General features: G+C 46.7%; 2 protein-coding genes across 15 annotated transcripts in view; both read right to left on the reverse strand.

The window, feature by feature from the left end:
- Positions 1-136: 136 nt before the first annotated feature.
- CYP26C1 (cytochrome P450 family 26 subfamily C member 1) lies at positions 137-9,343 on the reverse strand. 3 transcript variants are annotated; one of them, XM_080597196.1, is made up of 6 exons: positions 8,666-9,343; positions 8,367-8,591; positions 7,974-8,249; positions 6,094-6,249; positions 2,642-3,136; positions 137-2,546 (listed from the first exon to the last, which is right to left on the reverse strand). In XM_080597196.1, the coding sequence occupies exons 1-6, from the start codon at positions 8,855-8,857 to the stop codon at positions 2,187-2,189; spliced, it is 1,704 nt and encodes a 567-aa protein (XP_080453322.1). In that variant the 5' UTR covers positions 8,858-9,343; the 3' UTR covers positions 137-2,186. The 3 variants fall into 3 exon arrangements, with proteins under 3 accessions (XP_080453322.1, XP_080453323.1, XP_080453324.1); XM_080597197.1 differs by having other exon boundaries at positions 408-2,546; positions 8,190-8,249; XM_080597198.1 differs by lacking the exon at positions 7,974-8,249 and having other exon boundaries at positions 416-2,546.
- A 121-nt stretch (positions 9,344-9,464) lies between these two features.
- Positions 9,465-24,036, reverse strand: part of EXOC6 (exocyst complex component 6) — a 93,025-nt gene continuing 78,453 nt past the window's right edge. For 4 of the 12 annotated variants that reach the window (XM_080597185.1, XM_080597190.1, XM_080597191.1 and 1 more), the window contains 3 exons: positions 11,453-11,565; positions 11,070-11,081; positions 9,465-10,590 (listed from right to left, as the gene is read on the reverse strand). In XM_080597185.1, coding sequence (XP_080453311.1) covers positions 10,458-10,590; positions 11,070-11,081; positions 11,453-11,565 — 258 coding nt within the window. In that variant the 3' untranslated portion in view covers positions 9,465-10,457. Of the gene's footprint in view, positions 10,591-11,069; positions 11,082-11,446; positions 11,566-24,036 lie in introns of all 12 variants that reach the window. The other 8 variants (XR_013952643.1, XM_080597195.1, XM_080597186.1 and 5 more) reach the window with 4 other exon arrangements.

A 24,036-nucleotide genomic window follows, 5' to 3' on the forward strand; every position in this document is an offset into this window, starting at 1 on the left:
TCTTCCTCCCGTTCCTTTTGCCTTTTATTTCTTTATTTTTCCTACCACAAACTCAATAAACGCTGGGAGCTGTGCGTGTGTTTGTGCTGGGGGGGGGGATGAGGTGTCATTTTTAATTACTACTTTTCCGACAACCAACGCGTCGGACGGGACCCTCCCTCCTCCTGCGATGCTTCGCGGCGCTGCCCGGTCCCCGCAGCCCCCCGCCCCGGAGGGAGCCCCCCGGGGGCATTTCCGCGGCACCCGGGGCCCGGCGGCGCTGCCCGGGAGCGGCGGCCGCGCCCTGACCCGGCGCCCTCCCCTTGCCGGGCGCTGACCCGCTTGTGACCTACAACACGGACCGTGACATCTGCGTGAACCCGGCCGGCAACCGCGCCAAGTTCACTGTCTATCAAAATAACGAGATACGGTGGCCTGAGCACCGATAATTGCCGCAGGAAGGCTTTATTATCTCCCCAGCTGTGTATTCCGCAGCCATCGGCTCGAAAAGAATCAAATGGTAAAGAGTGAAAGGGATAATTAAAAACATCTTGGAAGGAGGTCAAGAAATTAACAGCCTAATATGAACAAACTTTGATTACAAGTAACAATTATTACACTTCATTTGTAAATGCTCGTGTTTATCTGAAAACAAAATCAGTTTCAAGTCCTTTTTTTTTTTTTTTAACCAGATTCATGTTACATTTTTCAGTGGGTGGCTGTGGGGCTCGTTAGTGCCCGGGGTAATTTTTAAGCACGCTGCAGGAGGAGCCCCCACACTCCTGCACCCAGGGCTGCTGGCCCAGCCCTGCCCACGGCAGGACCCCGCATCTCCCGTGGGTCATGGCCACGCCGGCGGTGCCTGCTCATCAGAGTTAGTCATTGCCACTTGCAGCCACCGCCTACTGATTTCACCTCTGATAGCCAGAGAGATTCACCTCTCAGGACAAGGTCAGGAGGGGCAGAGGCTCCGGTTCATGACGGGGTCGAGCTGCCAACAGCACTTAACTCAGCCCCGTGGTTCAACCTCTTCCAGATTTGACCTGTCACATTTGGGAGCCACATTTCTGCCCCAGGTAGCACTGTGCTCACTGCACAGCCCTGATGGCCAGTGGCAGCGCACGCCCTGCTGCAGGGCTGCAACAGGGACTGGCCTGGGCAGGGCGGGTTTTGGCCTGGCACTAAAGCGGGACATTCAGAGTGCAGGTGACAGCACTCACATCATTTTACACGGGAGAGAAACACCCTGTGCCTCAGCAGTGCCTGGGAAGGTGCCCTCAGCCCCAGGGACCACCCTCAGACTGGCCCAGGAGCCCCCGGCCCGGCACTTCCCCAGCAGGGCCAGGCAGGAGGGACACGGTGGTCACTCAGCTGGACAGCCACCACGGGCTCACAACCCCTCTGCTACCATGCAGATGTCCCCTCTACCACTTGAGCCATACAAGCAAGAACACGGGACATGCCACCACGAAGCAGGCATACTCAGAAATGTCCGTTTCCCAAATGTTTATTCCCCACAGGTCTGGTCCCTCCCCTGCTTCAGGCCACTCCCTGGCTGGGGAATACATCCTGCAGGGTCCCCGCAGGGGGCTTCATGGCAGACCCCGAGCAGCAGCACGGTGCTCAGGCACGACAGCCACAGCTACTATGATCTGGTGAACAGATGTCCCGTTTGTGCTGACTCTAATGGGAAGTGCAGGAAAGAGATGAAATATTTACAATAAAAAAAACTTTACAAACTATTATTCTAGCTACAGCTGATGCTGTCGATTGGGCAGACCTGGTTTGTGTTTTCCTACAGAGCCCCCCTTCTTCCCCCTTTTTACATCTCCAAAAAGCCCTGGTGTGCAGGATGTTCCTCCTGCCTCTCCTACAGCACGCTCATAGAAGAAAGCCATGAGAGAGAAAAGCTCCAGGAGCCTTAACTATGGGCCTGGGGTTTTTGCTCCCCAGGGACTTGTGTGTGGAAGGGGCTGGCTGGGCACCCATGGGGGATGCTCCCTGCCGGCTGCTCCTGTTTTGCCCCTGGGGTTGGGGGTGAGGCTTGCCCCGGTGCTTGGGGCTGTCTGCAGGACTCTGTGGGACCCTACTCTGCAGGACACCAGGAGGGTTTAAAAAAAAAAAAAAGACCTTTGGGGCCTTGCTCTGCAGCGACCCAGCCAGCCACGGAGCAGTACCACAGCCAGGGCTGGGGGCAGCACCCTGGCTTAGGCCTCACTGCCGTGGCTGGGCCGCAAGGGGTGGAAGTAGAGCTGCAGCCCATCCACGGGATGCACGATGGGCACGGTCTGCATGGCGGGGTAGGCGGGGGTGGCCAGCTCCCAGCGGGCCGTGGTGACCAGCTCGATGGCCAGCAGCTTGAGGATGGCCTGCGCCAGCTCCTTGCCGATGCAGCTCCGCGCCCCGCCGCCAAAGGGGATGTAGTGGAAGCGGCTGACAGCCTCTGGCCGGGCAGCACTGAAGCGGTCAGGGTCGAAGCCACCAGGGGGGCTCTGGTAGACGGCGGCTGTCTCGTGCGTGTCACGGATGCTGTACATCACACTCCAGCCCTTGGGGATCTGGTAGCCCTGTGGGGGCAGAGGACAGGAACGTTAGGCACCTTGTGAACGGTGGTACCCAGGGACAGCCCTCCCTCCCTTTCCTCTATGCCCATAGCACTTACATCCAGCTCGAAAGTCTGCAGCGCCGTCCTGTAGCCTCCAGAGACGGGGGGCAGCACCCGCAGCACCTCCTTGATCACACAGTCCAGGTAGCGCAGGCGGCCCAGCTTCTCCAGGCTGATGTCTGAGGGGCAGTGACAGGCCTGGGGCTGGGGACTGCTCTGGGGGTGTGTGGGCTCCAGTGGGGCCGGGGGCTGTGGGGAGAGGCCACCGCTGGGCTCTGCCTCCTCCGGGGGGCCTGGGGACTGGCTCTGGTCCCCACGAGCATCTCTGGCCATGGCAGGGAGCTGCTTCTTGCTGTCCCTGCCTGGCATGGGCAAGGTGTTCGGGCTGGGTCCCGCAGGGCAGCACTGGCACTGTGGGTACAGCTCGTGGGACATCAGCTCCTGCCTGATTTTTTTGATCGCTGAGGGGTGCTTTAGTAGCAGGAGGATGAGAGAGGTGCTGGCACTGGCCGTGGTGAAAAAAGCAGCAAATATGAGCTCAATGGCTGATTCCTGGGAGGGAAGGAAGGTGACAAGTTTGAATGCCACTCTAGGCTGGTCGTGATTGAATTGCCCGTCTGTCCTCTCCCTTCACAGGCTCTGTCCCTGGGCAGAGGACCCTGCCACTGCCTCTGCCCCTGCTCTCCACAGACCTGTCACCCTCTTCCCAGCTCTACTCCCAAGATTTACAAACCCTAACAAGAATTTTAACACACATTTTATCATACAGTGACATTCACTTTAAGCATTATAGGTTTTACCTTCATCTGCCAATTCCCCTTTGTGCCCAGCTTTTGCCTTTCTGGCCAGCAGGGGTTATGAGGCATGTTTATGTATAGATAACAGATGCACTGGCAGCTAAAATGGGCTGCATTTAATCCATCTCCAGTTATAATTGACCATTTGCTTATGTGGAAGGTGACTCAAACCGACACTCAAAAGCAGAAAGTTAAGAGTTACCCACAGCTGGGTCTGGAGGGAGAAGCCAAAAGCAGTGGAAAGGACACCTGACGTCTTAAAGTACCTGGAACGAAGTCTGGTAAGGTCAAGGGTCATGTAACAAAGACTGGTCTTTGCTACTGCCCTCATCACCGTATATTGGCTGAACTATGGGTTTTTGCCAAAGTGTAGCTCGCAAAGGCATCTTTCAGCTGAACTGAAGCCTCTGAAATAACAGGTCCCTACCGACCCCATCGCACCTCCTGCAGGCATCAGGAAGAATTTTTACATCCAAAAGATAGCAGACCCAGATGAAAATAAATCTCTGAGTCCCACAGCTTGCAATTAAAAGCCACCACAGTGCAATGTGAGACTCTGCATTTTGAAATGATAGCTCTTACAACTCTCTGCATCAACCTGTGATGGTGCTGCCATGCCAGCTGTGACACTGAGCTGCTTACTGTCTCTTCTGGCTGTTACAATGCCAACATGAGCCATGACAGTGAGGCTGTACCCTCCCACGGTTGGTTTTGTCCCTGTGCTGCAGCCCAGCTCCCCGTCCTGTGATGCAGGACCAACAGCATTGCTGCTCAGCCACTCAGCCAGTGACAGCATGGTTATACAGGATGCTTTTTTCTATCCTTCCAAGATTTAAAACTTTCTAAAAAAGTACTTTTGGCAAAATGATATATTTGTAACGACCTTTACATTTCAAGGCTCTTGCTGAGTTCATGTCACTAGTGCAAAACCACAGCATATTTAGGAAAGTTTCTGAGAAAAATGTCCTCCCAAATCATGCAGGAAAAAAAAAAAAAGAAAAAAAGAAAGAAAGAAAAAAAGCAAATTAGTAACTAGTGTCACAAGTTTTGCAGTGTCTCTCAGAGTTGAATATATCCATGACTCTAGGACAGCTTTAAACTTTCTACCCAATTACACCTGCAATGGATGAGAGCTCTACAATAGCAGATAATAGTGCTGTATTTGCAAGCATAGGCATTTGATTTGCAAGTCATTTTGTTAAATGCAGGCAAGGTAGAAAGTTTCTAACCGTAAATGTACCAGACTGCATATAAATATACTGTCACTTGAACCAGCTGGCCCTAGGTCACTGTGTTTAATATCCCTTTATTCCTACTGTTATTGTCTCACTTGTGGTCAGAGACAGGATGAGAGATCGTCTAATTATCCTTGTGCAATATACATCTGAATACTAACAGAGATTAACCAAGTCTAATCAATCACATTTTGAATCTGGAAATTATTCTTCATAATTATAATAAAAATAATTATTATAATAAATAATATAAATAAATATAATGAAGCCATTTTAAGAATATACGCTATTTCTAATTGCACCTGATAGTCTCTGTAATGTCTTTCAAACACTTCAGAATTTAGAGATTACACTTACAAAATACATACAAAACATTTGTCTTCAGATAATTTTCCTTAAATATCTAAATAAACACTAAAATTGTGTGTCCTTTACTTTTAAACTATATTCAGCTGCTGTACCCATACAAAACTGCTTCAAAACTTGTTACATAAATGCAGCGTCATGTGTTGTTGACCGACACAGAATGACCTGGAGGTATGAATGATGCAGCGCTAATGACAGTTTTTTTCCCAAGATCTTTGGCAAAGTACTTTTCACTGGGTTTTGTCTCAGTGAGGACTGCTGGGTCCATCCCTAAGTCACAGCGACGAGTCATGTTGCATCACAGCAATCCACAAGCTACGTGATATAATTAATGAGGTGATAGGGAATGACCCAGAACTCATCGTTCCATCCCCGGGCCCGTTTTGATGTACTGTCTCAGTGATTTCTGGGCTCCCGGCCCTGAGGAATACAGTGACATGATCTGCACGCCACACCGTGCTAGATGTCAGGGGTTGCCTGAGGAACACACAACTAGCCCTACATATATCCAAGACTTCATCTGGGAGGTTACCAAGTGCACGCTAATGTGCAGAGCCTGAGCACAGCCTCATAACCCTAAACACATCCTAAGGCAGGCTGAAGCCAGGTGGCCACAAAGAGGAAAGGCAAAAGAGGCATTTGTTTCCTCTTTAAATACCATCTCTGCTCTAATGCAAAGAGACACAACCCTATGAGACCATCTGAGTAGCGCACCGCCCACTAACTCTGTGTGCTGGCTTCAGCGCTAGGAGCTGTTTGCACACCTGCCCACCCCAGCACCCACTCCAGGTGAGGCTCCCGTCCTCCCCAGCACTCTTCACTCCCGAGGCAGATGAGCTGCTTTTCATGCGTGCTGACACTTAGGGGCAAGCACACAGCTGAGCTCGCCGGGGCCGGGCTGTCTTGCTCACACTGCGGATGGGCTCCTCGGGGTTGGCAAGAGGCGGGAGGGAGCCAGCAGCTCACAGCGGTCCCTCCACAGCCCTCCTTGTCCCACCACAACTCTCCTTGTCCCACCACAACTCTCCTTCTCCCACCACATCGCTCCTTCTTTCTCCCACCCCTCAGCCCAAGCCTCTCACAGACACCCAGTCAGAAGGGTTCTGGTTACCTTCAGCTCCTGCATGGTAAATTCTTTGCCATGCTCCTTGGCACTGTTTATTATGAAATCCAGAGCATCGCTATGGTCTTCTGAGTTGGTTCTCTGCAGTTTTTCCTGTATAGCCTTCTCCATGAACTCATGTAGCATGTCCCGTGCTTTGATTCCCTGTGGGAGGCAGACACAGGTCAGGGGAGCCCTAGGAACTGCCCCCCTCTCCAGAGAGACCAGGGGACACCTTCTGTGGTCGTCTTTAATCCCAGGATCTGCAACAGCAAAAATTGTTTAACCTATCGCCCAGCCCCAAAGCCTCACAAGAGGTAGCAGCTCGGTGAGAACTGCTGCAAGTTCTTTCAGCTTTCTGTTGTGAATCAAATACAAGTCCTAGGAAACACACTTGGAAAGGAAACGACAGCAGCAAGCCCACGGCACTGAATCCAGAGGGGCCTGCAGTGAACAAACTCACAGTCTTGTCAGGTCCAAAGGAAGCTTGTCCGACAGGAGGGGAAGCAGTAACTTAATAAAACTGAGTCCAGGAGGCAATGCACATCCGACAAATGAGTAACAAATGAGTGGCTTTTCCAGATACATGTTAACCACACCCAGCTGATCTCCGGCTGTGTTGCACTTCTGTGCAGCAAAACATTAGGAAGACCTTCGTGAGCCAACTGAAAAACAACCTGCTGCAGAGTGCGGATGGATGGAGTCACAGAGTATGGATCTGTAGCAAGAGGCCTCCTGCAAAAACCTGGATCGGATAGTTAGGATGAGAAGTGGCCATGACCAGAAGCTGGGAAGAGAAGACGGAAAGGATGAGAGTTGAGTTGGGAAGGACTGGACAAAGGAAATGGGAAAGCAAGAGGGAAGACAAGAGGAGATAAAAGCAAGTTAAAGAGGTTGGTCTGAGGCCAGACAGGCTGTGGCTAACCTGAGACAGGATGGATGCTGAAAGCTCACGCTGGTGACAGCCTGCAGGACAAGGGGACCAAGAACTTTGATCTGGTGAGAAGAGCTGCAGGGAAGCTGGGGGAGAGCTGGGGCTGGCCAGGTAAGGTGATCCAGTGGGGCAGAGCTCCCAGTGGAAATAAGAGATTGGATAAGACCTTGCAAGAAGAGGCAGGAGACGTGGGCTGGGGGCCCAGCAGGGTGAATGGCCCAAAGCCAGAGGAGGGACAGCAGATTGAAATGTGACAGGAGGGGTGGGACATGGGACCGATACCTAGAGCGGGAGTGTGGGGAGGCAGGTAGGAAGGGGCAGGACAGCAGGGAAGAAACTGGGGGTTGTAAGAGGCACAGGAAGCTGTCCCTCTGCCATGCTCCCCTCCAGGACTCCTCGCTGTCTGTCTGCTGCTGGTGGACAAGGGACCAAGGACTGTAAGTGGGTCTCAAGTCCTCAGCCTGCCTGAGCTGCGCAGGGAGGTCCCTGCTGTGCCCTTTTTCCTCATGCCCAAAGATGCCTCTGCATGAATCCGAGTGGGATGCAATGGGACAGGACCAGGCGTGATGGACTAGCCAAAGCCAACACTAGCAGTGTATGTGGCGAGTGAGAAGAGGCAAGGGGCACGCTGGCAACCTCCAGAAAAGGGGTCTGACAAGCCGACAGCTGCATAGCAGCAGAAAACAGAGGTTCAGGGGAGCTGAAACTCACCCTGGAGAAAAGGCTCCAGCAATGCGCACGGCAGCCCCGCATTGTACTGGAGCCTGTGCAGGGAGGTGCTGGAAGCAAACCAGGAGCAGGGCGAGCAACACACCAGGCCCTCAGCCTGGCAAGGGTGCTGCAGCGGTCCTGGCCCTTCAGGGGGGGCCCTTGGCAGGCCTGGGGATGGGGGCTCTGTGCCGCCACAGCCCGGCCCCGGCCCCCACGCAAGAAGGCGCGGGGCAGGCGGCAGTACCTTGCGAAGCCCGCTGAAGGGTATGTTGAGGGGCAGGGAGAAGAGGTTCTCCACCAGCTGTTCAAAAGTTTTGGCCAGGTCCTTGAACTGCTTTTCCTCCAGGCGGAGTCCCAGCAGAATCTGAGCTGCAATGCGGAAAGTTAAGGTTTTAGCGGAGGAATAAACTGCGATGGAGCCCGGCTCCATGCACCAGCCCCGCAGCTCCCAGCTCACAACCTTCTGGATCCGCGGCAGGTAGCTCTCCAGGGCGGCGCGGCAGAACACTCTGGCCAGGATCTAGGAGCAGAAGGAGGGGGAAGAGAGGCAGGTAGTTAAAGCAGGGAGCCCACATGCCACCGAGTCCCAAGCCTGGGCAGGAGGTGCCACCTGGGCCGCGTGCCCTGCGAGGCTCACCTTGCGGCGCTGGCGGTGCAGGTCGCCGATGGAGCCGAGCAGGGTGTGGGAGCCCAGGATGATCTGGGTGCTCTGGGGCCACTGCGCGCTGACCAGCGTGTGCTCGCCCAGCAGGATCTTGCGGATGTTCTCGGCGCCTGTCACCCGGACCACCGGGCGGCCCAGCAGGTGGGTCTTGAAAACGTTGCCGTACCGCTCCCGCCGGGAGCTGTGGAAGCGGGAGCCCTGGGGACGAGCCGTGGGTCAGCCCCAACCCTCCGTCCCCGTCCCGTCCCCGCGCCCCCCGCCCCGCGCCTCACCTGCAGCAGCCAGTGCAGGGTCTCCCCGAAGAAGGGCCAGCCCATGGAGCCCTTGGGCAGGGGCAGGGCGCTGGCGCGGTCCCTGCTGAGGCTCCAGCGCAGCGCCCACAGGTGCCGGCACAGGGCGAGCAGCAGCGCCAGGACCGGCGGCGCCAGAGCCGCCGCCGCGGGCCAGGAGAGCCCCGCCGGCATCCTCCTGCGGGGGCCGCCCGGGGGCCGCCCGGTCCCTGCCCCGCCGCCAGGCGAGCACCGGGGGAGGCAGCGAGCGGCCGGGCGCTCCGCCGATGGGCCCCTGCCGGCTGCTGGCCCGCCCGGCCCCGCTCGCCTCCTGCTGCCGGTTCGCCCCTCGGCCACATTTATATAGATATTGGCCACTTGCGCCCGATCCACCTTCGGAGATGACGTCTCCGCTGCATATTTAAGCAGCGCGGCCAAGTGCGGTGATTGGAGCGGGAGAGCCGGGGGGATCGATCGAGGGGGCGCGGGGACGGCGGCGGAGGGCGAGCTCCCCCCGGGGACGGGGGCCCCCGGAGCCCCTCTCCCGCCCCCCGCCCGGCCCCGAGGGGCGCCCCCCCGACGGCTCGGCTCGGCACGGCTCGGCACGGCTCGGCACGGCACGGCTCGGCTCGGCACGCCGCCCCCCGGCCCCGGTCCCAGCCCCGGCCCCGGTCCCAGCCCCGGCCCCGGCCCCTGCCCGCCCCGAGGTAACTCAGCAACGAAGCCGGGACCCGGGCAGGTCCCAGCGAAACGCGGTCCTGAGGCGCGTTTTAAGGCGTGAAATTAAACACGAACACGGGTAAGGTTTATATTACTGTATTTAGACCGTCAATAACTTAAAAATACAGCGAAATGTACAGTATTTTTACACGTTCCATTTGGTTTGTATTTGCTAGACATTCTCTTCGTGTCTAAAATAGCCAGGAGGGGACGGTGCAAAGAGACCGGCTGTGGGACAAACGCTATTTGCTGGGATGGGGCTGGCTCTAGGAAGCGCATTCTGACAAACAGATGCGGCACGAAACCAACAGTGGCAAGTCTACTCCTTACTGCAGCCTGGGGAAAGAACCCGGGGTCTTAAAAAAGTACAGTTAGAAATGGTAACCCTGAGGAACAGAAACAAAAAAAAGTCACATTATAAAGAACTCAGATGGTTATTTACATTCACAAACTCAAGATTAAACCCTTTCGGAGAACAAAGCCTATAAGTCCTAATGCTAAATAAATATCAAGTCTAATTCTCAGGTAGTTTTCAAAGGTACTAAAAATCAGAAGATTTTTTCATACCTCCAGACTACAAAATGTGGTATACAAAATTATGTCCAATCACTTTAAGGCTAGTTTACATTTAATGCAGGAAAATGACAGGCAGTATCTGAAATGCAAGTATCTCAACGCCTAAAAAAAACATTTAATTAGGAGTCATCCTGAAAACAGCAACTAAAGGATCATTTCTCAAATAATTCCTACCCGGAGCAAAATTTTGAACATCATGTCTACAGACATTTAAATAATGTATTTACAGTTCAGCTGTTCCATGTACAGTGTGACTGAGCTGGTTTTTATTGTACAGTCTCATTTTTCACCATTTGTTTACAATATATAAAATAGTATTCGATCCATTAAAAATACGTACAAAGAACTGTTTACTGAGGACTCTGTGTACAACCAATCTACTGCATTTTTCCTTTTACTTGGCCAAACAAATGTCCTAATTGATACCACTCTTTGTGTAGTAGAAATAGTGGCTAAGAAATACCTCTTGGCATGATGAGATACAGTTGATTTAGCAGGCCTATGTGTGCTGGGACATACCATTCACCAAACTCCTAAGTTGCTTTACTACAGTCTCTATTAGCTTCTGCTTGTCACGATCATTCTTCCTGAACTGAGCAAAAATGTTGTTCTTTTTGCTAGAGTCTCTCATTCTGGAGAAATAAAAAGCAAAAGATACAGACATGTTAGAAACAATTTGAAAAGGAAAAATCCAACTACTTCATTAGGTTTACTTTTATTTCTCTTTTGATCTTTGTGCTAATAAGAACCAAAAGGTTACAAAATGGGTTATCTGTGTTCTTAAATCAAACTTCCACCATACAGAAGTCATTTTAACAAATACTACTTCACAAATTGCATGTGAGTACTAAGCAAATATCTTTTTATCAAATATCACTTTAGCAGGAAACAGAGTATACCAGTTGCATTAGGAGGGAAGCAAAACAGAATTTGTACAAATCATCTGGCTCCAGGTTAAATTCAGACTCAGTGAACAGGAGTCCTTTAGTCATCATCAAATTACCCGATACTGCTATTGCTAATCTCCAGCATCAAAGGAGTTTAAAACGAAATTTGTGAAATAAAATAAATTGACGCAACAATACTTTGTAACAATAGAGGTGATACGTACCCTCTGTGAACCCTGCAAAACACACGTTCGTGGCAGGCCGGAGAGGAAAGAAAACACCGTTAGAAAACGCCTTTGCATCCCAGCGCACGGATCCAGCCGTATAAAACGGGCTGATGCTCGGCTGGTGGAACCGCGCCGTCCCTTGCCCCAGCCCACTCGCGGGACGGCTGAAAGCTTGCCCCGGCTCCACGACAGCGACAGCTCTCGCATTTCTCACCCGCGCCGTGGCAGCTCAGGGAGCCGTGGCTCCGACCACCGCTCAGGCTCCACCAGCAGCTCTGCAGGGCCCTAAGCATCGCGCAAGCACCGCCGTGGGCTTTCAGATGCTGGGGAGGGCGGCCCCGGCCCCGGCCCCGGCCCCAGCCCCGCGGCCCCACACTTACTTCTCCAGCAGCGTGAGGGCTGTGCTCGGGTTGACCCGCAGGTATTTGGAGGTGGCCTGCCCGTAGTCAGCCAGGTAGGTGGACCAGTCCCACACCATGAAGAGGTCCAGGAGCTGGGGGAGAAGCGGCAGGTGAGTGAAGCCAGTGCGTAGCTGCAGCCTGGGGCCCCCCACTCTGTGGGCAGGAGGCACTGGGCCGGGCCCTGGAACCCCTGCATCCCACACCCGTTTCTCTCCTGAGCACCTTTGCCTCTCCCTCCGTGTGTCAGGAGGTGGCTGTGCAGGTTCAGCCCTGGGAGGGGATGCTCGTGGCTTCCCGCTCTGGCGGTCCAGGGGCTCGAAACACCCTGGGCAGGCAGAAGGGGACACTCGCAGCTGGTGCTGCTCTCAGTAATTTAAACCAAGGGGGCAGGTAGTCTCAATTAAATGAATTAAACAACCCCTGCTGGACTCTCTGTGGTGACTGATCCCCACGACTCAGCCCCGAGCGCTGGGCACAATTCTGGCTCAAACAAACCCCAAACACTTAAGCTGGGGGGGGGGGGGGGGGGGAGGAGATCAAAAAACCTCCAAGCACAGCCGTGTCTGGCCGCAGTTTCAGTTTGGGCCTTTCACTCACGATCTCGGAGCTGCCGTTCAGCACAGCAGCTCACTTTTAGAAGCAGACGCAGTGCCTCACCTCTAGCAGCCCTTAAAGCCGAATTGCCCCTCAGCCAGCCCAAACCCCTGATTTCCCCTGGACGGCCATGAGGCAAGCAGGCCAGGCACTGACGGGTGCAGGCGGCCCCGCTCAGTGGAGCCTTTCCCACAGCTACCCACGGGCTGGTGGGCCGGGGCCCTGCTCCCAGGAACATCAACGGTGGGACACCCCCAAGCTTCCCCCCTTGCGTCCGGTGCCTGGCCGCATCCTGCTGCTGCTGAGGGCTAACGTGGGCTTGTTCTCAGGCTGCCCTGTGTTAGCCAAAGCTGCTGCTACAACGAGTGTGAGGAGCCATTAGCGGCGCTATGTCCCGGCTCCAGGGGCCCAGGGTGGCTCTGCTGAGCTGGGGCCTCAGGGCAGCCCAGAGCCCCTGCTCGCCCGGAGGCCTTGCTGCATTGCTGGTGCCTGGAACTGTGAGGTGGAAAAGGACTGCCCATGACAAAACCACTCTAAGAAACATAACAGACTCCTGCAGGTTGTATCATTTTGCTGTTTAAATAAAGAATCCTTGCTACTTCAAACATTTGCTTCTGCCGCCTCTAAGCCAAACCAGAACTGTTACAGCAAGGACACACTCCGCAGCTTCAAATTTACATGCTTTCTAACTGTGTCCACTTTCTAACCCCCCTCTTATGTTCTTTTCAAATAAAGCATCTAATTTAAATGAATTATTTTATAATGAATTAATCCTCCCATATATGTAATAAAATATTTTATGAACACGCAGTAACATTTCCTAGCTTTATAACAGACCTCTGATATAGTTACTGCTCAGTCCTTCCAAAGTCCGCCAAAGACCATTAAAAACCTCAGTGACACCCCTAGCTTTACATTTTAATACCCCATTTGGGTTAAAAGCGTATAAAAGGCAAGGACCCCATTTCATTCTCTACTGACTACATATCCATGATAGCTGTCAAGGTCAAATACAAGCAGTTCTTTCTCATAAAGTCCTTTCTCAGGACGGTCACCATCAATTCTCCTATTGATCTGGAGAGAAGAGAATATGCCTTTAGTCACTAAGCAAACAGACTTGGCCTGAGCTATCACGCTCTGATAACTCAGGAATTAGTGGCATTTGTGAAACCCATGGTCTCACTTGCTGCTGCATGTTACTCATCAGTTATTACCTGTGTTACACCAGTCAGTAGTGCCCAGTCACAGAGGCTGCGCACTATATTCCAAAGCATGATCAAAAGAGCAGAAAGTAGGACAGTCAGATGTGCAACACAAGGTGGAGAGGACAAAGCTGACAGCCACAGGAACACAGACCATGTAATCTGGAGACTTCATGTTCCCTCTCTCTCACAGAGAAGCAAATGGAATGTACTAATAAATTAATACCAACTGCAATGCCATTTGTCATGGGCTCCACACAGGAGAACACCAATGTTCTCAGCAAATCAAAGGTGAAAGATTTCATTTCTTAATCCCATTGTAACATTGATATTGAGGACTCTGGATACATCCTAAACAACCTTTTCTGTGCCCCTTCGGCAACAAAGCCACTGATCACTGATAGTGTTGACAAGTTCAAAGAAACTTTCCTGCCAATATTGCACGAGTGATTTTCATACCACACTTCCAGCATCTGAATCAGCCATCTGATTGTCTTGTGGCTCTGGGACATCTTAGTGCTACTGATGGTGGGGGTGGAAGATTAGACCTAATTTGTCACCTGATCAAACACAGATAGGCATGTAGGGCTCTAAACAGACTATGCAATCTGCTGCTTTTCAACTCGCGAGGTAAAACAATGTCCCAAGAGAACGTGAAGCATATTCTGTGTGCTCCAAGGCAGTCCTGGCTCTGAAGAATGAGCACTGGAAACGCTATCAGCAAGGGGGATCTGCCCAGCACTAACACAGCTCCCTCCTTTCTCCACACTTGGTCAAAGAGCTGCACACAACCGGCCTCATGCTAGTAAGTCTCCTAAGTTAAAGCAGCTGTCATGACACGTGGCAGGCCACGTGAAGGACCAGGAACACGCAATCAATTGACACATGCCACCCTATCATAACTCCCTTCCCTCCTGCGCACATGTTCAGGGGCTACAGCACGACAAATGTGCCCTGTTGCTGCAGTAAATGTGACAGAGGACCGCAGACATTGCTGAAGATCGGACTGCTGCTGTGCACAATTACATACTGTGTGTTTTGTCCCGCTCACAGCTGCAGTTCTGCACTGCAGCATATTGCTGTGTGTAATGGGCTTTGACAGCATGTACTGTACACTGTGGGTGGGCAAGAGCTGCCTGGTGTGCAGCTCTTCGGATCTGTGTCCTGGCCATTCATATCACCTGCATCTGACTTGGCACTTGGCAGATGTACAGTCAGTGCAGGCACTTTGCGAGAGGATTGGGCTGGCAAGCAGCCACCAGCAGCCAGGACTGTCTAGCAGAAATGATGGTTCCGGGACCACCACATGTATGGGAAATAACTTCAGTCCTCCCACACAACACTTCCCTCTAGTGCAGCCATGAATTTACCTTCAATCTCGCAGCCATGATGCAGAGGCATCAACTCCAGTCTGCTTCAACTTCTGCTGCTTTGCTCATTTACACTGTCTTCTACTACAAAAAATGTGTGCCTTGTTTAAATAAAGATTCTTTCTTTTAGATAAAAACAGAAAGACCTCTATTAAGCTGTGACTGTCTTGACCACAAGCATATGATCTGGAAAACAGCCCATGCATTCAAAAATACAGACAAGTATTTGGACTACTACATATAATTTGAACATAATGAAGCACTGGCCTACCTAATTCTTTGGTAGATGAATATGATTTTAGTAAAGGATAAAGATACCTTAAACTTTATGTACAAAGACTCTTGAAAATAAAAGATGAACATGAAGATGCAAAAAAATCAATTTTTTTTAATTCATGCAAACAAATAGCTACATTAAATTCATAAAGAAAACTAACACCTGGCCAACTCTTCAATAGAGGATTAAAAAAAAATCCTTATATTTTTGCTGTATTTTCATTCAAAATAGACATATCTAATAATATTTTATATCTAAAATAATCTTACAATGTGTCAGGGACTAGGCGTGGACAAAACCACAAGGAAAAGGAACAGCCTTTGGTAATATTACACGGTATTCAAGGTGAAGATATCATGGAAATACTTTGTGGATTTGGCTTGACATGCTGACATGACTCACGCTACAGAGATGTAATACGAGGGATATGTTAAATTCCATTGAAATAAAAGAAGGTTGTAAATTTCTGAGGTTTTAAATATTGTGATTACTACTCATGCAGAAAAATAAAAATTGCATCGAGGGCAAGTCTAATTGTATAAATATTAGTTTTGCTGAAAAGCGTATTGGCTACAATAAAACAAAACATTTTGGAGATATAAATTCAGGTGAGCTTGTTGCACATTTTCTCAGCTGTGAGGTGTAAGGTACAGGAGAATATGCCGGTCCTGCGATAGTCCTTATTGTGGCAACTAAAACCAACCTGTTAGAGGCCAAATTAAAGCAGCATTTCCCTACTGCTATTTTATCCACTAAAATTGTTACTACTGTGACAAGAAATGAAAAGACGATGTACTAGCTAGCAAGGAATAGTCCACAGTGACATGCACTGTATTAAGAGAAATACACAGGCAGAGCAAATCCTGACAATAAATATATTCCTGCCTTAAAAACTAGACAATGTCCATAGCACAGCACATCACTTTTGCACTGCTGGCTGCTATTTCTTCAAAGTTAGAATGTGCATTTATTGCATTTAAATTACAATAGAAAAAATGTTTATTTTGTACATGTATCTTTCCAAACTTAACGCATCCAGGAAATACTTCAAACTGGACAGAAATCTTTCCCTTTACTCTCAGAGTCCGGAAGCAGTGCAACCCATTAGCTGTTAGCCAGCCAGCCACTCAAACCCAAGGAGCCACCTGATTGTGCTCTGTCAGAACCAACTTCCGTGGCTGAAACACAGAGAAGCACCTAATAAGCCAGATATACTTATTCTGCTATGCAGGAACACTCTCTTTATCCCATAACAACCATGGAAGATAAGAATAAGCTAAGACAGGCAATGCTATACCTGAGAATTTTATAATGAAGCAGAATATGTTTCCCTAGGAGCACAGGAACTGATTTTCAAGCCCTTCTGACTGGGAACAACTAACAAGAGTTTGCAGAGAAGTGTGTGTGTGAATCTTTACCAAGAAAGACAGGAACATGAGAAAAGCTCTATCCTCTCCAGTAGACCAGATGGAGTGTCCAATAGACTGTCCACTTACTGACACTGACAAGGTAGATATAGCTTGAGGTTGCTGTGTTACATTTGCATTTTGAGTGATACCCTAAAACACTTGGATTTTCTAACTTTCTGTACTTGCCTATGTATTTTCTAAATACCTTTTGCATGTCTAATGTAAGCTTTCTCAGATTGAAATAAACACTACTTGGAAAAAAAGGTGTTTAAATATACTTACATAAAGCACTCTAGTAAACTCTTACATCATGCAGATAAAATTGCTATTTTTAATTGTAAAACTTTCATTTTAAACACAACAATATTATTGTGAGACATACTAAACTACTTTTCAGTCAAAGTAAGTCCTACTTCAAGGACTTGATAGCTAATGGTTTTTTTGTTTGTTTGTTTTTTGACACAATGCATTACAATACTAATGCCACAGGTATAAAAACATCTTAAGATTTTAGGGAAAGAATTCTGTTTCAAATGGGGCACTTGCATCTATTCTTAAAGTTCAGAACTCTTGCTTTCCCCAACATCTAAGTGATACGGCCATGTTTGTGTAGAAATTAATGGTAATCATGGCTCGGTAAAGCTTTGTCTTAATATTACCTTAAGTCCGGAGTAGCTCATCCGTACTCCTGTATTTAGGCCATCTTGTAATTACTTGAGAACTTTATGCACTGGGAACTGTTGGAATCAACCATCCGGCCCTTTCAATGCTGTTTGAACCTCTGTCACATCCTTGGCTATCATACAGATGCCCTTTCCTTTTTACTTTTGGGCAACTGTCAGGAATAATCTTGGGAGAGAATGCGACTTTGGGAACTAGCTGTCCACAGAGTCAACATTGACACAAGACAACGACAGGGGCTTTGCAGAAGGAAATGGGTCAGTCTCCGTTCGAATTTTTCTAGTATAACCAACACTATTGGTGTTGTCTAATTTAAAAGTATCAAGGTAGCTTAGTACAAGGCGGAATGGTGCTGTTATCTCTTCTGAACTATCAAGAAGCAAATAGCTTTGGTTGTACAAGGAGGCACTGGCAATTCAGCAGCTGGAGATAAAAATGAGAAGTTGTGCACTCAGCATCCTGCTTACCTTCCTGTAAATCTCAATATTCCATCAAAATAAAAGTAATTATTGTAACATATTCTCAATTATGTCCTTCTGCCCCCCTCTCCTTGCTCAAAAGCAGAATATTTCTTATGCTAAACAGTTTATTAACCCCTAATCACTCAGTTACTTCTGGATTTGATTGCATGTGTAATTACCTTTTGTCAGGTACAATTTGCCTGATAAACATGTCAGAACACTTGCTGCTTCGTCTGTTGAAACAGATAAATGCTGTCTTTCCACAGCCTTGGGGCATAATTAACAGGGGAAAAAAAAAGGCAGTTATAAAAACACACAGAAGCTGATTCACTCCGGCAGGAGCTCCCAGCAGGCCGCAGCCAAGGCCTATTTCGCGGCCGCTCCGCTTGCCTGAGTGCTCATTGAGTTCAGCCTGCTGTGACAGGGCAACGGGGGCAGTCCTGAAAAATGGGGATTTAAAGCACGTTTCCACATGAACTTCAAAAAAAAAAAAAAGGGGGGGGGGATGATGCCTGTTTGGGGTCAGAAAAAAACAAACCCACAAAGTGAAGCCGCAGATACTGATATTGGGCCCTGTCTGCATTACATGTTACATGCTCACGTAGAGTTCTGGGATGGAACCAGCGAAGGAAAAATCAAAAGCAGATCCAAACGAAATTCAGGAAAAGCAAAGAGGGCAGGACTTATTTATTTATTTTTTCCAACATCTTTGTGGTATTCGTGGGCTCAGTTGCTCCCTATAGTGTTTGCAGGTTATGCACCCACACACTATGGGGAATGCAAAAAAAGAAATCCTTACCTGACCTCTGGATAACCCAAACAGGAGATTAGCCCATTTCCAAGCAAAGCAGGTTGTCACACTGTTAGGCCAATTGCTTCTATTGACACTTTGCATAAACATCTTACACAGGGTGATCAGAAAGGACTGTTATGCCATTAACGCTCTTTTTATTTTTTTATACCTAAGCCTTACAGAATAAAGGCCTTTCTGAGTAAGGGATAACAAAAGGGTCAAAAGGTCACAAACATTCTTTTAAGTAGGTAAAAATCTGGGAAGTTTAGATTCGTTGAAAAGTGCAAATTGGAACTTTCCTGAATCCTGCGGCATTAAAACACAGGCAGCTTTCCCTAATTTTACTTCTATTGCATTCATTAATCTACCTATATGTGCATTTTTACTTTTACTTATAAATAAGCAAAAGCTAAAATCTTAATTTTAGGAAATAGCAAGCTGTCCAATCTTCTCAGCTAATCTCTAATCTAAACAGATTTAGACACTGCCACTAAAATCCTCATGGGGAACAGTGTGAAAATATAGCGAATTTTGCTTGAAGTGGTACAGCTGAAGTCTCCTACACACAGTTTTCACCTATAATTTACACCGCCTGTGGTTTGCATTGTCTACAGAAAAATATTCTATATTTTCCTTTGTTTTCTTTTTGCTTTGATCGGAGATGGAAACAATCTCCCTTTAATAGTATAAAAGCCACCTGCTGGGCATTGCAGACTACAGCTAATTGGTAAATTCTTTGAAATTTAGATATAATGGATTTTGACCTCTTTAATTAAAAAAATCCCAAAGCCTAGGCAACTGGTGAGCTCTGCTAGGAAAGGAGTGATGCCAACCATATACAACTACAAGCTATGCCAAATCTTTTTTTAAGATAGGATACCAAAATAATGTTACAAATTTTTCCTTGAGGATGCACTGCTAGAAAAAAATCCCCATGACTGCTAGCTATGTATCATTTAAATTACTGTGATAAAATAATAGCAAGTATATTAACAATACTATTATTAGTATTCTTATTGGAATTGGGAGCTAAATTGCCCCAAAGATGAATGGGACTTTTTCATTTTAAAGACAGCAAACTCATGGAAGCCATTCACAAACATCCCACTCAAAATTCCCCCACAAAGAGCTCACACACTGTACTTATAGGCACCTTCTATTCAGAAGAACAAATGAGTTTGCTGACCGAAGAGGAAGCATGTCAACCAAAATTGTTGTTTTATAACTTCTGACATAGTATTAACCTTTCAGTGGAGCTATAATCTCATCTGCTTGTGAACTCTAAGGCAACACTCTTCCTTTCGTTAAAACACTTATTTATACTCTGACCAGCGTAATAGGGCCATGGGCTATGACAGGGACTCAGTCTGCAGTAAGATGGCTACAAAACAAAGTTGTTTTCTTTTTTGTCTCCGTTTCATGCACAAGTACACACAAATATACATTAAACATGTATGCACTTATTTCCATTGAATTAACAAACAACCCTGCATGAATAGTAAGGTAATATCCCCATTAGTTCACAAAAAGTTCCCTGTTTATAAAAGCATGCACTCCACGAAAACTCTTACTAGAGCGGAACTAAAATGTTAAGAATCAGAATCAGAACTGGAGAAAGACAAAGCTTGTTCACTCTAAACATTTCCTGGTTGCAAAGGAACAACAGAAGTATTTAAAATATAGGTATCTAAACCTGGCTTACAAGGAAAAAAAAAGACAGCATTTGCTAACCGTAGAATAACACTGCACCAACCGAATGCAATTATCACTTCATCAGTCGGTGTTCTTTACTGCTGACAAATATCTTGTTAGCCTGGTTAGCAAGTCTGCCTGCCACTTGCCAAAATATTTTGTTTTATTTACTCCTGGTGACTAATTTTGTGAACGTGGTGAATTTTAAAATCCCCCCCTACTGATCACATAACTGGAATAACACACTTTGGTCTTGTATTTCAAAGTGTAAATTGATCTCTTGATCTGTGAGTGTCTCCCTATAGTTTATGCTACCTTTTTTCTGGATTGGTAGAGCAAATGCATTTTCAAAGTGATGGTATGGGGACTTAGCTATGCAATTCCCATTAGTGTCAATGGGGGTCGCAGGCTAAATTCCTAGGCAATGCTTTGAAAACTGAGCCCCGGATTTTCAAAGGAAGGATAGTTTGTGTCAGAAAGGCAGTTTCTTTCAGTTTTTAAGCCACTGCATTAAAACATTCCTTTTTTTTTTTTTTTTTTTAAGCACCATGCATTTAGAAATTGTGTTTAAATTGGGGATATTTAAATGTTTACAAGAATGAAACAGTCTTATATTTAAATGCTTACATCTGTTTTGAATTTATAAGTGAAAATCGTATCTGTCACTATCTTGAATGTTGGGTTACAATCTTTAACACGTGTGTAACATGTAAACTCAGCAGTTATGACAGCTGGGACAGTTATGAACCGCTGGGAATTGTTGTTATGCTAAGAAAAAATGAGAAGTTACTTGTTTTCAAATATATCCTTTACAACTTAAGTTCTCCCAAAGGGAAGAGTACTTTCCTAAAATCTGGACCTTCAGGTACACTCTGACAGATGCCTGATCTTGTTATGTACATGAATATTTTTTGGCACTTCAAATGAACATAGTCCTGCCTGCAAAATAAAATGCACACTGTTGAGGACATGTGAACAAGCTTGTTGCTGTTATCGTGACCAAAACAAACATAAAGACTTCAAGCAACCAAAGATGTAACTTCCTAAGAAAGTCACTCAAATACAGTCATTGAGGCAAACATAAAAAGCTAAGTCCCAAGCAATACAGAATGTAGAAACAAGTAATAGATATTCAAAGAAGACTCGTTTGATTACGGTGTGAATGTTTATTATGAAGTGTGTTCTTCTTCATCATTAACGAATAAACTGGACTAGTAGCAAAAGAACTGTCTTTTGAGCCCAGAAACAGGCAAGTGTTTGAAAAGCAGAAGCCTGGCAGACAGTCAGGCTCCAGAGGGCACGGGCTCTGGCCAAATTGCTCCAGTCAAGCCCATCAGCCTGTACACACAGTCCCTTTAGACAAAGCATAAAACTATGTCAGTGGTAAAATTTGTGTGGATTAAAAGTTGCATATTATGCAATGTTTGGGTCCTTCACCAATTTTTTGGTTTTGAGCTCCTGACGCTAAGGCATACTCCTACCAACAGCATGCAGGGAGCAACAAGTGCAGCCCCCAAAACAGAGCTTCTGCCTCTGATCTGAACAGGACTTTGAAAATACAATTTCAGTTGGTAGAATCGTGAAGCCTTTGATATATCACAGTTAAGTTTAAAGCTGTCATTTTCATTTTTCTTTTTTCTTTTTTAAGCACAGACAGGTGTGTGAGTAAGTAGTGCTTAAACACTAAAACTTACCAGGAACACTAGTAACTGATGAGGGAGTTTTTGCAGCACAGTTTATTTAAACTTAAATTATCAATAAACAGGTTTTTTTAACTGCATGAGACTTATAACAGGCTTGCTTTCAACTATTTGGTTATCTATGAAATAAGGCCTTAAATGGCACGTTACGTAGCACAGTGCCTTAAATATATTTCTTGACTTAAACTGTATAATTTATCTCAGTCCTTCCTGTACAAATACATTTGAGGTATATTCAAAAATTTTAAAAGCTAATGTCAAAGTTAACTAATTTAGAGACAATAGGACTGGTTAAAATAATCTAACAGTGTAATTGGAATAAAATTTACACACAAAACATCTTCCACAATGTGTTGTGGAAGTGAACACACTTGTCCTATCTGTCACATTTAAAAGTTAGCAGTACCCATGTGAGTAACCCTAGATGTTGACAATCTTACCAAACGTAAGGATACATACTGTACCATAGAAAGTCATTTCCTGACAACTGCTATTTTGAACTAACTAATCCAAACTGTCCTTGCATACCTGTACACCTAATGCATAAAGTCAGGCTGTTGTACTCTGGAACTAAATATCTGTAGTGGTCTGTCCAAGTATAATTGTACCTTCACGTTTAAATTTCAGTCTGATTACTTCTAGGCTTGAAGGAAGGAGTTATAGAAACACAGTCTTGGCCTGCCAATGTCAACAGATGCCTACAAGTAGACAAGTAAGCATGGCACAGATCCACAACATCAAACTTGCATTCACAAGGATGCAAAGATGAACCACGTTTGCTCTTTGTATGAAGTTGCAGCTCACAAAACTGACCCAGGAAACAGCTAACCTAGCTACTAAGAGTTAGCTATTTAGTGGCCGGACAGAATATTTCCTTTTCCTAGCTGTCAAGTTATTCCTTGCCATATTCACACTCAGACCTAAACACCAGATCGAATAACATCTCAGGAAAATACTGAAATTACATTGTTAAAGAGACTGAGGCTTTCACCATAACAGGAGGATATACATCAGGTCTATAAAGTTTATGGGCATCTTCCTGACTGTGCAGCACACGGTCTCCACAGAGTTCACTGATCTCCAGCGTGCACTGATGCACATCACCTCCACAGAGGTAACTGCAGCTTCTACAGCAGACACAGACAAATTGTTCCAGTGCAACAGCTTTAATAATTTTTGAATTTATAATTTAATTTTAAAGATTTGCACAGTTCTTGAAAAGCTACAAATCTAAATTTAAAAATCATAGTGCTCAGGACTCCTCTCTTAAGTGGCCAGCAAAGCCTCCAGCATTTCACATCCAAGTTAATATAATATTCCACTGAGGCTGTATTTGCTCTACCTTTGGTCTCTTTCAATGACTCTCTCTCAGAGCACCACCACCATACCATCCATGTTACATAAGGTCTACACCTCTGTTTTAAAGAACATGTATAGCATACTAATGGTATTTGTAAGTGTAAAAAAAAAATAATTATCAGCAGTAGCACAAATAAGTTTCAACCAGAACTGAAATCTAAGACGTAACAGGCCAGAAACCAGCATCTTTTTTGTCTGCATCCAGGAACAAACAAAAATCCAATGCAATCTATAAAGCACAGACACTTATAGATGTGCTCACCATGACTTCACTGTAAACAGATAATTATTTCTTCCAAAGTAGTGCATTCAGAGTATGCTTGCATACCCACCCTTCACAGCAGATGAAGTTACATCCCTTAGGGAAAGCTATACTAGACCTGGGAACCACTGGACAAGGAATTCCACAAGCAGTAGCTCAGGAATGTAAATATAGACAAGTTAAAAGCAAAGCCAAAATCACTAGACTTTTTTTTCCCTATTCTTTCCTGGACAACCTTCACTTTCTTCTTCAGCTACCACAAGTAGTTTACTTCCACATTTATATCTGTCAGATGACTCTCAAAACATTTTGCAAACACTGCTGCCTATATAAAATCCCGGTATTTGTTTTTTTCTGTTTTTCTTGTCTAGATAACTTGGTTTAGCAAAGGTCTCTGAGCCTAGTAAGTTGCAGTAACAAGAAACCTGGATAACTCAGAATTTGTTTTTGTTGGGTTTTTGAAAAAGATCTTTCTTTTCCTGTTGTTATGTTTACAAATGTTTTAGGAAAACCCCTTTCTGCTCAATGTCAATACCCCAATATTACTTCATTTCTTCCACACATCTTCCAGAAATTATTCTTAGACGTTGATCTTTTTCCTTTTCTCATCAATTCTCAGATGACAACATTTTCTGAAAATTTTTAATCTGAAAAGTTATTTTTACAGTTGCTCCGGAAGAGAGAAGATTTCCAAACTATATATAGTATGTAATTTGTAACAATTACTCTTCATATATTAGCCCCATTAGATCCCAATACACGT

Source organism: Anser brachyrhynchus (genome assembly GCF_964034855.1).
Source record: "Anser brachyrhynchus genome assembly, chromosome: 6".
In the NCBI taxonomy this organism is placed as follows: Eukaryota; Metazoa; Chordata; class Aves; order Anseriformes; family Anatidae; genus Anser; species Anser brachyrhynchus.

Excerpts from the sequence above, each read along its gene's own strand:
- CYP26C1 (XM_080597196.1), bottom strand. The coding sequence starts at position 8,857 with ATGCCGGCGGGGCTCTCCTGGCCCGCGGCGGCGGCTCTGGCGCCGCCG. Across the intron at positions 6,250-7,973 it reads CCTTCAGCGGGCTTCGCAAG|GGAATCAAAGCACGGGACAT; the intron begins GTACTGCCGCCT and ends TGCCTCCCACAG. Across the intron at positions 3,137-6,093 it reads TTACCATGCAGGAGCTGAAG|GAATCAGCCATTGAGCTCAT; the intron begins GTAACCAGAACC and ends CTTCCCTCCCAG.